Consider the following 15,202-nt stretch of genomic DNA (forward strand, 5'->3'; position numbering starts at 1 on the left):
CGGTACGAAGTACTTCTTCTTCATTGATAGATTGGCGGATTGCAAACAACTTATTGGTGCATACCGCAACCTACTGTCCGGTAGGAATTATTTTTGGGTATTAAAATTCAAGTAAAAAGACTCAAACCAATAGCTTCAAAGGGTGAAAAAAATTATATAAACCCTATATTTTAAAAAAAAGGAGAAATCTTGATGAAATTTAATTAAATTTTATGTAGTTTTTAAAAATGCAGATATTTAAATGGGTTAATGAGCACCTTTATGAAATCAACTCTGGAATTATCATAAAATATTTGAAGCGATGTTTCAAAAATTGTTTTTTAAAGGTTATTTCAGAGGTTTAAAGGTTTAAAGGTTATTGCTGCACAATATGAATTTATTTTACCAATGAGCCTTCTTGGTGGTGTCTTATCAAAGTCAATATTGTTAGGGTTTTTTTGTTGTTGTTGTTATGTTTGTTTGTTTGTTTTTTGTTTTTCAAGCTTTGGTGGTTGAAAACAATTATCTTTCAAAACCCTTAATTATATCTACTCATCTAATAACTTTCTACACAGAGGATTTAAGCTGAATAACAATTCACGTGGATTCTGTGAAAAGTACACTGAAACAACAAAAAAATTATTTTTCTTTGCTGTTAAAAGGTATGTGAGATTTGGATATGATTTTAGAGATGCTTCTCTAAAAATATATCACCATGCACCCTCTTACTCTGTCTGTTATTAAAAAATCGGATTCTGTCTCGGCGTCACCGCCACACTAACATATCTAGTTCCAGCTTCGGGCCCGGCCGATTCATGCTTTTTACTATTTGGACCCCTGTGGTCTTTGATAGTTGGAGGATATTCCAGAAAAAATATAAATATTATTTATAGAATGAGAACTCCAGAATTGTATTGACCGGTACTGTCTGTGGATGCTAGGAGTCATGCAATCAGTAGTATAAGATTTTCAGCAATATTAGATATTTTAAAACTATTACAACAGTCCGGAGCAAATAAGAAGGTCCCACCGAGATTTGAACTCGGATCGCTGGATTCAGAGTCCAGAGTGCTAACCATTACACCATGGAACCACTTGGTGCAGCATAGCTCCGATCTAAGAAGTCATTGATGAGTTTATGTACGCGTGGATAATCCATTGACTTTTTTTTCGTTTAGACTTTTCCACCTGACAACGGGGAAACGGTCTGAAGAAAATTAGATATTACAACGAGGTGCAAACCAGGGGGAAAACAATGGAGAACTCTCAGAGTTATGGGCAATTTGCGTAATTCATATACAAGACACCTGTATGTACAGGAAATGCGATCTAAGCAACTCCATGCCAGTGTATTTCAGTAGCCTTTAACGCAACACCAACTGAACAGCATCACTGGTACTAATAGACATAGGACTATTTAGTACGTAGACAGCAGACCTTGTGTTAATAAGCCGTTTTTTCAGTAACATGGCTTTGTTAGTTTTTGAAATCTTTTAGCCTACTTCATTTAGTCAGATAAGTTATATTTATGTGACTTCTATCCTCTAGGTCTGACAGTAATTGGCCCTCAGTGTGGGAAGTGAAATCAGCATCTGGTTTTCAAAGCTGTGGATAATCAAAGTTGGTTTATGAGTTGGCAAGAATGACATCTAGTTTTTCACAAAGTGCCAGGACATGTCTTCACTATTTTATTAGAATAAAAACAGATCATTAATTTCCCTAGGGTATCCCTGTCTCACATCTAAATCTGAAATATTTGATCATTACATAAAAGCAAATGGATCTAGAAGGGTGAAAAGAGAACATGACCAGATACAAGACATGCACATGTTTTAGATCTTTAGCAGAAACATATTCATCACTGCATCTTGCTGCTGGTTGGATCCCAGTGATGTGGGAGCTGATTCACTGGCCCAGACCTCCAGGGGGGAGAGGCAGACTGCATTGGGTGCCTCACACAGGCTGCTGTGTGAGAACTGAGTGTGAAATGAAGATCATCTTAGACAGAAATGAGTCTAAACTAAGTTTATCTTAGTCGAAAACATTAACAGAAAGACACTAGCGCTAATCTGGGTAAACAACACCCAGGTCCAAGAGGTATTTTTTCAACAATGTTATTTTTATGCCGAGATTATGCCTTGGTTACATTTTAGATTTCTTCATATTTATTCTAATTAACATATTAGAATAGTTTAAATTCCTATATTATAAAAATTCTTTATTTATATTAAGAAATGTTGGAACATTTCCAGATTCTATGTTTTACAGATACATCATTTAAAAGCATGACTGATTCTGTGAAACATAACCCATAAAAAAAAAAAAAGACGACTTAACCTGAAGTTTAGTAGTAGAACAAATGTCAAGTCTTGCAAGATGCTCTTTTTTCTTGTTTATTTGACTGTACTAGTACTTTGCCCCCACTTGTATTTGTGGTATATGCTTTTCTAATAAAGATTTTGCATATTGTACTGTACTGTCTGACAAGTTTAAAATTCATTTCTTTCAGTCATTTCAGAGCCAAATGTTTAAAGTCTGCATTAATTAAGGATGGATGGAACAGTCAAACGAGTGAATACACATACATGCAAGACACTAAACCATTCCAGTGTGGCTCTGGTTGCTACAAACGAGAACAAAACTTTAATTTGTTTTTCTGTTATTCAGTTTAAAGGTATGTGCAGATTTTTCAAAAATATAACATCTATTTAAATACAATGTGTCCATCCTCCATTTGCAATTTTTTTTCTTTTTAACCTGAAGATAGAAATATTAATATTTCTTTTTAAAATGGCTTTTTTGGTATGTTGTGATTTAAAAAAAAATTACAAGTGTTTTCTCTTTCTTTTTTTTGCAAAAGGTTTCCGTCTCTTGCAGGTTTATAAAGTTACCACAGGATAAATATGACTCCTTAGCCAAAAAAATTTAATCCCAATGGAATACAGAGGTTGGGATTGTAATAAGAAACAAAATGTTACCCTGTCTGAACTTAGACTTAGACACTTTTATTGTTAGTTTGTATACAGACTGTATACAAAAGAACCTCACAGCTGCTGCAAACCTGCTGATTTGATAAAACAAGCTTATTAAAATATGCTAAAGTAAACAAAGCCCAACCATCATGCACACATATTTTATTTGAAATTCGCAAAAGCAACACGAATAACCCAGGGAAACAGATTATGCCATTTTCCAAACAAGCTCGGTCAGACCATAAACCATTCCACAGAAAACCGATTGTAATTTCCCATTTGTTCAGGAACACTCTAAAGGTCTACATTGTTTTATGCGCTTCTTAGAGACAAAAACAGATTAAGCAGCTCTCCCATCTTTTCTATCACTGTCATTAATTACCATGTTATGGGTGTAAACAGAAGACACTACTGTAAGGTAAACTCATTTACTGATCAGAAACACTCAAGTTTCCCTCATCGCTCTTCTTGCTTTTTTTACTAATTTCAAACTGTAAATTGCATGAATTTAAAGAGAACAAGTGAAACATGGCAGAGAGGTAGACACAAAGATATGAGAATGCTATAAAGCCAGCAGCCATGTGAAGAAAGCGGAATACGAAGGGTTTAGGAAAAGAGCATTGCTGCTAAATCCTCCCAGATTACAGAAGCATTGAACACAACGTTTAAGGTTCCTCCAAATGCTTCAAGACGTGAGTAAAACAACTTCCAGAGTCTGGATGGCAGGACTACTTAGAAGACAGAGAGCCACCCATGGTGCTCCTTGGAGGAATCCATTTGGATGAGTCCCCATATCCTCACGCCGTGCTGTTCAAAGCTGGTTTCACCGCTTTAATTATTGCACTCTGCAGCACTGCAGGTTAGCAACATTACAACCCAGCAGCTACAATTTTCAGTTCAACATGTGGAGCCTGAAGCAAAGATGAGCAGCAGTCTACAGAGGTCAGGTCCAACATCTACATACAGAACTATTTTTATTTTCTTACATTTATAATTGTAGCTTTCAACAATGAATTTTAAAAATACAATTTTTTTTTTCAAGTAGTACTTTCAAGCACTTCACAAATGTGATGTGTAAAAGTTTTTTTTTAACATACACATGCAGGAGTCCTACAGGGGTGCATCCAAAAGCAACACCCTAAACAGTGCCCATGTCATTTTCACAGCATGCATGGCTGTTGCATGATGAACCTTATCCTTTCTGCATAACTATTGTAACTTACAGAGACAACGCGGTTTTATCCATGCAAAGGCACTCAAATCAGAAAATTGAAATTTAGCACACAAGGGTCCAACTGTACCTGCTCTGGCTTTACAATGTTTTAGTGTTATAAACAGATCATTCCTCACCACAGTGAGCGGGCTCTTCCGGAACGATCAAGTCAACATGTGAGCTGTTTCAATATTTAACTTCTGACCTTAATATACTTTTATCTACATCATGTTAAAAACTGTATCAAAACAAACTAAACCGATCATCTAGAGAAATATCTTCGTATCCGTAAGAGATCTCTGCTGGTATTTTTACTACTGAACATAAAAGTCAAACTTGACTGATTGTACAGCTTTAAAAAAACAAAAACACAACCCAATTTGGATTCTAACAGACACAGTACAGAAAGACGACCCGTTGTTACCAGAAACAGAGATTCACCAAGATAATAAATTCAACCAATGAAAGCATAGTTAGATGATAACTAAAGTCTAAATGATGCCAAAGCCTAAATAACATCCTCATCTCATATTCCAGGTACAAAGGAGGCAGACATGAGGAATTTATTTAACCAGCCTAAAGTCAAGAGAGCTTTTAATTAGAAAAAAAGAAAGACGAATTTCAAACTGGACTGAAGGTGGTGAGGCCGAGAAAAGGGTTACTTGACTTGTGCTGTCGAATTAATTTACAAACGATGAATGTAAAAAGTTGCTCATAGTCTGGTTGGTGAATCTGTGAACCCATTGCTACTTTAACAGAATGTTAAAGTTATTTTTTTGCCTTATCAGCATTCTTTAAGCTTAATTAATCAATTACAGACCCTGTCTTGGCCGGGGTTTGAGTTCCCTACAAACAGTTGCCTTGTTCTAAAATAATTAAGCTCATAGGATCTGAAAAGACTTTGAATAAAAATATATTTTCATGTAATAACCACTTAATTCATCTCCAGATAGAATTTTATTAATTGCACCTCACCAAAAATCACCAGAGGGTTGGTTAATTTCTGATATTCTCCGGGTATCTAGACACGTGTTGTGTGCTTCTGAAATATGAAAAAAAGATTTAAGATGGAGGGAAATAAAGCTGGGCTTCACTCTCCTGCAATTTTCGCTGTGTCCTCCATAGTTTCACATTACAGTCCCCCTGTTCCCCTCTGAAGGTGAAAGGGGGAGACAGAGGAAGGTCCATTGTTCTTCACGTTTTACTGTGAGTGACTGTTTTGCACACAAATGTACCATTTCTCCAAAATAAGTGATGAAGTAGCAGAAGAGGAGTGTGTACTGGGAGCAACTGGTCACAGTCCTGCTCATTGGGGCCATGTTGGTTAACGTTAAGCTCGAGCCTCCAATGGATCTGTTTCTCTTTCAGTGCTTTGAAGGGTCCCAGTCTGGAAGTTTCTCCAGTATGTCCTTATGTGCCACATTAACACTGGCCACCAGTCCTCCCTTGTTTAATGGCTCTTCCCTGTAGTCAATCTCCTCCCCCTTCAGAGTGGTCATGTGGCCTCCTGTAATCACAAAGTCCACGTGTTAAAAGTTCCTAAACTAAATGAGACATGACATAAAAATGAACAGAAAGAATTTTTGTGTTTGTGTTTATGTCCTTTTCTCAGCATTTATAAAACAAATTGGTTAATTTTGAAAGCCACTGTTTGAGCATAATTCTGCTACAGAAGATTTGCATCTACAAGACCTTATCAAAGAGGAAGCTGATGCATCCTCTAGTAAAGTAAATATTTATTTAAAGAGACGCAAGGTTTCAGAGGGTTTAAGCAGCCAACCCAACTGAAACGAAGACCCAGAAACAAACATTAGCACCAAAAAAAAGTAGAACAGCACATAATAAGATTTTTCAAAGAACTAAGAATTATAGTTACCAAGTGCATTCAGTAGTGCTGCACCAGCACAGATATCCCATTTCTTAATGTAGGTGATGTGGATATAAACATCTGCTTCATCTATAGGCTCTGGTTGGCCTGAATGCATCTTCAGCAGCGACAGCACCTTGTATCCTGTCAACAGACACATTAAGACACAGATAAAGACCATGAGCTAAGACACCCGATTGCCAGTGAAACTTAAAAAACATCCTTACATAAACGGCTTCCGATTGTTTGCAGGTCAACAGTTGTTTTTTACTTAATCTGTTAAGAAGTATTTGAGACAGACACTAAACCAGCACACTCAACTATGCTGACAGTGGTTCTTAACCCTGTAATGCCAAATGTATCATATTTGATACATACGGTTTCTGAAATGTTTTGCGTCTGACACCTTTTGCATAATTTAATGGTAAAAACTTTGCTCGAAATCCTATTGTACACAATCAGATATACCTGATAACAGAGGTCAGAAGACTGCACAAAAAATAATCTTGACTTATCGCATAGTAATAAATTATTAATATCAAAAATGTATTTCAGTTTTTTCTTTTTACATATTTTGTTAAAAGGCCAAATAAGGACTTCAAACCAAAAAAAAAAGTAATTTTCAGTTTTGTTTTATTCTTGGATCGGGCTTTAAAGGGTTAAAAGTCTACACATCCTGTTAGGACCTAAAAAAACTAAAACCAAATATAATAAATAATTATAAACCTGTTGCACAGGTGAGTCTACCATCATGATAATGCTTAATCTAACAAGATTTACTGATTCTACCTTACAAAAAGTCAAAAAAGGTATTTCACTGGATTCGTACCTGTCTGAGTAATCCTAAAGACATTAGCTTTCTGAGCAGCAGCCTTTCTCTTGGCGTAAGCACCTATCTTAACCTCACCGCACCTGCTCAGTAAACAAACGCCCACTTTCTCAGATCAACTGTGATGTGAGGCAGAATGCCATCATTCAAGATAAAAGCTTTATTTTAGTGCCAATCTTCACTAGTGACAGGAGTTGTTGTGTTTTTAACTAATGTTTGAATCGTGGAGTTGTGTTTTTCGGCCGTAAGAGGTAGCAAAATCAGAGGAAAAATCCCCAGAAGTGGGAGGATACGGTGCTGTCATGAAACACGGGGTGCCCTGGCAGAGTCACAGTTAAGACATCTTTCTTTAAGGTTGGAAGAAAACAACTAATAGTCCATAACAAATGAATTCTCTGCAGTTGCTACTGTATTATTTTATAATATAAATGCTTTGCACTGACTTTGAAAGGCCTAAAAAAGGGGGGTTATATAGGAAAAGTTGCAGCCCGACTCTTCCATACTCTCTCTTCTGAGTTAATTAACATTAAAAGTGTGTCCCATCTAGGTATAGAATTATCAGAAAGTAGTGAGTGCTTTTGTTTAACACAAACCCTACACACTGAAATACCTCTTCTTCCCATAAGAACAAGGAAATGCCAACCCATTTCATATGTCTACATTTTTTATCTCTATTTGTTTTTTTTTAGCTTAAGGAATAAATGTATGACAGAAATTTGTTACAAATCCACACCAGTCTTGGTGCATAAGGCCCCACAGCTGCAAATAACACCTGTAGGGTCCCCTCAATGCTAACATGCAAAAAAAAAAAATAATAATCCCTGCTCACCTGCTCCCCCTGCTGGAATTACTGTGGCATTTCCAAAAGCAGTGTGAAGGAAATTTTTCACTTCTCCAGAATGCGACCGGGATACAATCACTTTTGGAGAGTTGAGATTGTAGGACATTCTGTGCTCCATGTTTGTTCCCTGACCTACCATTGCCCAGGCTGAGGAGATTAACACACAAAGAAACAGGGAAAGGTTTAAAGCATTTAAATTGATTCTGAAGGCGTTTTTATTTTCCAAAAAAAATAATATAAAAATATTTGTTTTGCTTCTACCTACCAGTAAAACCTGTAAAGGGTTGGTGTATGACTCCAATGACTGGTTTACCCTCTAGAGCTACACACACCATAGTGGTCACATATTTCACCAAGTTCTCTGCAGAAAAATAAAGGTACAGGGTGGAGTGAGGCAAAAAGAATTAGGCTATGAAAGCAATGACGTATGAGAGAATGGAAGCTACGTGGGGAAGCTATTTGGAGCAGGTTGAGTTTACCTTGATGTGTTTCTTGCGTTTAGTTACAACAAACAACAATAATTAATCCCGTTTGTATTCAGATCTATTAATGATTTATTAATGTTTCAAAGCTATGAAGAATAGAATCCTAGGTTAAACCAAAACACAACATTTCTTGACAGATAAATACCCTAAACAGAGGCTGAGTCTTTAAGATGTCTTCTTTTCTCAGTATTCTGGCACGTAAGAAATCACCAAGACTAAAAACAAATGTAGAGTTAAAATATAAAAGGTCGATCAGAGGATCAGCTCAAATAAAGCCCAGTTTGATGTAAATCAAATCAACTTCAGAGCAGCTAATATGCCAGTTTTAACAAATGAGTTATACTGCTCCTTAACTATAGTTTTTCAGTGTCAAAACTGACATTGAATCTGTATCATCTGTATTTCTAAGGAGCCGGTCCAGCAACCCATGGCAGGGATTACCAAAGCAGTGACAGATATCTAGTGACACTCCCTCATGATAAAATAGCTTATTTTTGTCTCCAACTGGTTTGTCTGGTTGAAACTTACCACTCCCTAATGAACCACTTTATTCTCTTTTATACAAACCTAATATTGTTTTTAACACATTTTTGTTAACAAGTTAAGAAAAACTAAGGAAATGTAAAATATATTAAGATCTAAAATGTATTATTTAAATTCTAACACACACCAAAAGGCAGTTTTTCTGACTAGAGAAATTACAAGTAGTAGAGGCACACAACTTGGCCTCAGCCTGCTCTCAGAGGCACACCAGAAAACTCGCCCAGTGTCCTCAAACGACTGCTGTTTTCTGAATACAACATACACAGCGAGTCTGCTGTGGCAGTAAGGTAAACGCTGACCCACCTGTGTATTCTTGAGTAGCATCCAAAGGATCAATCCACACAGTGATGCTGTCAGGAGAAATCTCTCTGCCTTTCTCCAGCTTTAATATGTCTTCAGGTATGTTGCCACTCCAGGTAACTGAATCTGTTTTGCTGTCTTTTTCTTCACTGAACACCTAAATAAAAAATAAAAACTTTAGGCACAACCAAGACCACCAAGATGGGTAGATATTTTGATTTCCATCACACACAGCATCCAAGAAGTGACTCTGGTTTCTATGTGTATAGATTTTAACAATCCTGGAATTATATTTGACTACTGGCTTTGCTCACTGTGATTTGAGGAAACGTGTTTTTTATCAGATTAAACATCTTTCGGTGTGACTGCAGGTCCCCCATGGTCAGAAGCTCTTTGGCCCCCTCTTTTGTTTCTCCCTTTGACTTCTCGTTGAGAGTATCTTCTTCGCGTACTCTTTTAACCTGGAGAGGAGGGAGGAAGATGTATGTTAAACCAGATCATAGAGCCTGAAGATATTAAACAGCACTTTAGGTATATAAATGTTGTGTTTGGAACAAAAAAAAAAAAAAAAAAAAAACAGTTCACTCGGTGAAACACCAGTAAGGATGAGGGTGTTTCATTGCTGAATACAACAACAATGGGAAACCTAATATCCAGTAAAATATCCCATCATGGACGTTGATATTGCAATAACTAAACATTCATAATGTATACTGTCATGAATATGACAGTTTTTGCAACACATCCATCTTAGGTTTAAAAGAATAAAAAAATAAAAAACAAGATTTGCTTCTACCTCTTTCCCACCAAGTTGTGCGGCCTCCACAGAGACAGCCAGCAGGTCTCTTAGGTCCACCTTTTTCTTCTGTCTGCAGACAGAAAATCCCCAAAACAACAATAGACAGAAGTATTATTGTAATAACATTCATATATCGATACCAACTTCACAGATTTTAGTTGCTGAACCATTATTACAGTCAGACACACTGTCCTGTTGACCGAAGCCTTTTAAAAAACTTCAGCCGTTTCCTCTACCCTGCAGAATGACTATTTATACCAATTACAACATTACATTGTCATTACATTTGTCACCAGAAGATGAATGTTAATTGCTATAAAGTCTTGTTTTTACAGGATTAACAGTCACATTTTCTAAAGCATTCACACACAAACCTTTTTGTGTTACTCTAAATATGAATATAAAAATGGACCTTATCTGTAAATTGCAAACACCTTCAAGAAGCAGTTTAAGCTGATTAAAGTGCAAACATAGTTCAGCTGTATGAACAAAGATGGCTGCAAAACCATCTCTTATAACTGGAAAAGCACCAAAAAAAGAAAAAGAAAACTCCCAGAAATGAAAACAAACTGATTATAAAGAAAATAAAGTTGTCGTAACTGTAAATTTACAGTCATATGTTTATTTTACTGTTTTTATATATTTTGTTGGGTTTTTTTTACTATTTTTCAAGGCTGCATTTTAAATAAGATGATATTGTCCAGAGCTGTTCCAAACGATATTTCTTTTTGTTTTACATTTGTGTAAACAAAATGACAAATAAAATCTGTTTAAGTCTAAAATGCACTTTTTAATTTATAGAAAAACTGATAATGTTATGGTGATCTGAATGTTTCTATGGGAAATTTTTCAGTTCGTTCTTAATCTGATGGATACTTTAAGGTCTGTGAAAAAGTTATAAAATCAAGCACCTGCTGGGATTTGTCTAAATCAATAAAACCTGGTCACACCTCAAATAAAAAAAGGAAAACGGAAATCCTTATCTGCCAGGATGGCCTTTTAGCTGCAACTCAACTTCTTAATAATTAATCTAATTCAACTTCTTAATCAAATTCTTGGCACAAGAGGGAACTAAGTTTTAAAAATTCAGCTCATTGTTTGACAGAAACATTAAAGTGTGTAAAAGTATAAAAACAAAAGCTTGTTAGGATAATCTTGATTAAGATTTAAATGATAGTGTCGTAATATTTGATGTACTCGCGGTTAGCACTATGATTTATAATAATTTATTGAATATATATATAAAAACCAACAAAATGATGTACCTGAAGTAAGACAGATGGTTTGAGAGGACCCCGGCGTACAGGTGGTAGATGACGCCGACTCCCAGCAGGCAGAACACCGCCACTCCGAGCGGAGACAGCCGGATACCCATCGGAGCCATTGTCATTAGAAACCACTCTGAGGATTATCAGCTAAAAAACAAAAACGCAGGAGAACTTGTGATGTTGTCGGAGTTTATCAGTGTATAGACAGCTGACGTGGCTGTCCTGCTTCACAGCTGCTTTATGGAAAATATCTCCAAAGAGGCTCAGAACGAACAAAAAACACGACGATGAGAAAAAGTGAAAAGAAAAGAAACGCCTCACATCAACAAGCAGTAACGTCTATGAGCCCACTAGCCGCTCAGCATCGCCTGACATTGGAAATGTCCCGAATTACTCGGCGTCTCTGATGGAAACAACATTCCGTTTCTCAGACGCCTCAAATTCACTTTATTATCGCCGTCAACTCGCAAAAACAAGCCACGACTCCAGTGCTGTCGAAGCGGAAAATGAACAATCACACCTCTGTTCTATCATTTTTCGTAGGGACGGTCAACTGCCCCGACTTTTCACTTCCGGGTTGAGCTTGTCATAGAACCGGAAGTGTACCTTCTTTTCTGTTTTTTTTATTTATATATTTTCATTGAAATAATCAAATCTCAACAGAAAATAAAAACTTGAATGTACCGCAGAAATTAGGTATAAAAACAGAAAAGAAGGTACACTTCCGTTTTTTTCTTTTTTTTTATCACTACTGAGAGATTTTTTTCAGTATTATTATTATTGGCGTTTAATCTATATATATATATCTCTATATATAGAGATATATATATAGATCTATATCTATAGATCTATATATATATATATATAGATCTATATCTATAGACATATAGATATATATCTATAGATATATATCTATAGATATATAGATATATAGATTAAACGCCAATAATAATACTAAAAAAAAATCTCTCAGTAGGATTAAAAAAAAGAAGAAAAACACTCTAATATTGTTAGGATAATTATCACCTTGGTATGGTTACACCTTGGTATTGGCTGCTTGTTGCATGTCTGAACTAATTAGGACAGTTCCTCTGTCTGGATATACAGTTATTATCTTAATTTTGTACGTGGCAAAGATTTCGAAATTAAATGAGAGTGGCGTCCTTTAGCTAAGATTATATGGCAGACTGGCTCTTAGCAAAAAGTAGTATACTTGAAGTAAATTCTATTAAGAATACTTAAGTATAAGTTAGGTTAAGTATATGAAATATGGTTTAGAATAAGTAAACTCTAAGTGCATTGCCTGATTTTAAGAATGAAATTAGTGCACTTTAAGTATACTTGAATAAAGGGGGAGATGTATAAATGCCTTTTTAACTGTTAATGGGCAACTTCCTCAGAGGTGTGCCTGGAGGTGGGCAGCTGCCTTCTGTACATTGTAAACAGTTTCTCTGATCTGAGTAAGATTACAATTTCTATCAAAATCTGTTGTCATGTCTCCTGGTTAATTTATACATATAGGTTATGAAGTGTTATTTAAAGAGTTTGTCCCGAGTGATCTCTTTTCAGGGAAAAGAACCAGAGAACCAGAGAGATCAGCCTATCTTTAACAGTATTTACAAGTATTTCTGAGTGAAACACATTATGCACCCCTCCCCATATAAGAACAGGAAAGATTAAGGTACAAACCAGAGCGAGAACCTTTACTTCACTTTTAAAAGTTTATTTTTTCAGAGAACAGTAACACATTCAATAAAAAGAGACATCAAACATGACATTTCATCATAGCCCCAAGATGTAGTTACATTAAAATATCTGAAAAATTTTTAAAAAGGAACAGCAATAAATAAATAAAAATATAAAAGGGCTAGACTATTTTAGAGAGTGGATAATGAGGTGTATTTGGCTTCATTTCTATAAGCGAAGCATTAATTATTTAAAATGACCCATTATCTTACAAAAGGGTTACAACAAGACTTCCACTTTCTCAGGGAGATTTTTCCCATTTTTAAATGGTTCTTTGCAATTTAGGATAATTTTACCACAAGAACTATTCTTATTGATGGGGACATAACAGTTTGCTAAACTTAATATGAAACAGGTGGAATTAAAGTGTAAGTTAAAAAAAAAAAGTCTTGAAACAGTACATTTGTTGACAAATTTTTATTTGATTTCGAAAAATTTAACTGTAAGAAAAAAACTCAGGTGTGACTATATGAGTTTTGATGATAGCTGATAAAAGGAATTCCTTTACAGCCAACCAGGAAGTGTATCAGCTTTAACCTCTGTGACATGATTTTTTTTCACCTTCAGCCAAAACCTTAATTTTCCTTCTCAATTCTCTCCTCCTCAATGTTCCTGCAGACTGCATTGAAGGGATGCAGAAGTCCACAATTTTCCTGTGTCCCCCATCAATACCGTTATCTCTGCTGTCCAACAGAAAATATATCATTCAAAGACACTTCGTCTCACTTCGCTTCTTCCCCTTCTGTCGGCCATTTGACAGAAATATGGTACGGCTTCAGGTCTTCCTCTGATACAAAATCAGGCGCATTGCTCATGAGGTCGTGACCGCGGAATGACTTTGGGAAGGCGATGACATCACGAATACTAGAAGCCCCAGCCAAAATGGAGACCAGCCGATCCAAACCTACAGGGAAAGACAAAGGAGATAGCAAACCAGCTGAAGCTTAACTAAAAGCATCATTGGAGAGTGTTTCCTCAATTAGAACTGTTGTCCCAAAGAGAGAACAACATACTAACCACCCTTGTAATAATTATTTTTTAGGGATGCAACAGAAATGTCTGAACAAAGCGACAAACACTTTAACTGCCAGATGGTCTAATTCAGGGGTTTCTGAGGCTGCAGAGCCGACAGTGAAACCCTTTACAATAGCTCCTCACTGTGGCTTAAAACAACAAAGAACCAACTAATAATTTTTAATACATTTTGTTATATCTTATATGTTTTATCTTATAAAAACAGAAATATGTTTTAAGATCTATATTTTTCATAAGCTTGGACTTAAGGTGTTTATATTTTTACATTGACCATTAAGAAGGAAATCCATTCTTCCTCTTTATGAAAGTTTAATGTTTTGTCCTTACTTTAAACCTGTAAAGCCTAAACCATGAAATAATTGTCAGAAAATTCTAATTTCTTTTAAACTTAAGTTGGACATTGTCAAAATGAAATAAAACCATACATTTTTAATAACTAAAATGTAATAAGTTAATGTATCCTCGGTGATATATTAGGCATTTCTTTGCAATTAATTCTGAATTTTTTGTTCAACAGATGTGTCAAAATGAGTGAACCAGGAATATGAGGAGCAAAAATGTTGCACTGGTGATGTAGACATCTCAAATGCCAAAATATATTACACTTTGTGTTAAAGGGTTAAAAACTATAATAAAAAACTAAAACAGTTTGTTGTCCAAAATAACAGATTTTTTGTAGCATATATATATATATATATAACTGAAAATAATTAGCTGCGTTTCTTGTTGTATTTGCAGCTCTAAATAACTTTCTAGCTGAAATTTAGGTAAAATAGCTCTTTGGATTTGAACGATTGCAGACCCCTGGTCTAATTATTAACTTTAAATCTTCCTTGAATTCTTGCATTTAGGACTTTCCTATAACAACTGAGACAGCTGTGAAACGGTAAACCATCTAAGTGGGTAATTTTCTAGGGAAAAACTACATATATTCTTGTTATATTTATTGACTGAGGCTTACATCATAAACCCCCACACCAAAAACTAACATTTGTTTTTAACGAAAATTAGAATATTGCACAAGACAAGAGGGTTTGAAATTCAGAACTCTTATAAACACCTAATATACAGGGAAAAGTGAAGACCTGAGAATTACCTATAGGCCGTCACTCTCTGAAAGGAGGACAAGTTACAAAAAAAAAAAATAATAATAATCTAAATAAGCTGGACTTTCAACCACATCATGACTATAAGAGGGAATATTTACAAAGCCTGGAGCACAGCTGGGGTCACCGCTTCAACAACCACAGACATACGTGGATTAGAGCTACGTTACATGGACAGAGTTTGCTACAATGCTGATTGCATGTTTGTCAGCCATCCTG

The 15,202-nt window shown here is 35.6% G+C and overlaps 2 protein-coding genes and 1 non-coding gene across 3 annotated transcripts in view; all 3 read right to left on the reverse strand.

Moving 5' to 3' along the window:
* Positions 1 to 1,000: 1,000 nt before the first annotated feature.
* On the reverse strand, positions 1,001 to 1,072 carry trnaq-cug. The gene has a single exon. It is a non-coding gene; the product is annotated as a tRNA-Gln (tRNA).
* A 2,133-nt stretch (positions 1,073 to 3,205) lies between these two features.
* Positions 3,206 to 11,665, reverse strand: impad1 (inositol monophosphatase domain containing 1). Its single transcript, XM_015380902.1, has 8 exons — positions 11,094 to 11,665; positions 9,826 to 9,898; positions 9,344 to 9,490; positions 9,033 to 9,186; positions 7,967 to 8,062; positions 7,690 to 7,848; positions 6,041 to 6,175; positions 3,206 to 5,671 (listed from the first exon to the last, which is right to left on the reverse strand). The coding sequence occupies exons 1-8, from the start codon at positions 11,216 to 11,218 to the stop codon at positions 5,529 to 5,531; spliced, it is 1,032 nt and encodes a 343-aa protein (XP_015236388.1). The 5' UTR covers positions 11,219 to 11,665; the 3' UTR covers positions 3,206 to 5,528.
* Positions 11,666 to 12,879: 1,214 nt separating this feature from the next.
* The window catches only part of dars2 (aspartyl-tRNA synthetase 2, mitochondrial), a 12,757-nt gene continuing 10,434 nt past the window's right edge, over positions 12,880 to 15,202 (reverse strand). Inside the window, exon 17 of the mRNA XM_015380876.1 lies at positions 12,880 to 13,746. Within this exon, the coding sequence (XP_015236362.1) occupies positions 13,565 to 13,746 (182 nt within the window). The 3' untranslated portion in view covers positions 12,880 to 13,564. The remainder of the gene's footprint in view (positions 13,747 to 15,202) is intronic.

The sequence above is a fragment of the Cyprinodon variegatus genome, unplaced genomic scaffold (genome assembly GCF_000732505.1).
Source record: "Cyprinodon variegatus isolate N-32 unplaced genomic scaffold, C_variegatus-1.0 Scaffold224, whole genome shotgun sequence".
Lineage (NCBI taxonomy): Eukaryota > Metazoa > Chordata > Actinopteri > Cyprinodontiformes > Cyprinodontidae > Cyprinodon > Cyprinodon variegatus.

Bases quoted from the DNA above. Each gene is read 5' to 3' on its own strand.
- impad1 (XM_015380902.1), bottom strand. From the start codon at position 11,218: ATGACAATGGCTCCGATGGGTATCCGGCTGTCTCCGCTCGGAGTGGCG. The intron at 6,176-7,689 runs GTGAGCAGGGAT...GTCTGTTGACAG, and splicing joins AATTCCAGCAGGGGGAGCAG to GATACAAGGTGCTGTCGCTG. The intron at 5,672-6,040 runs GTAACTATAATT...TTGTGATTACAG, and splicing joins AGCACTACTGAATGCACTTG to GAGGCCACATGACCACTCTG.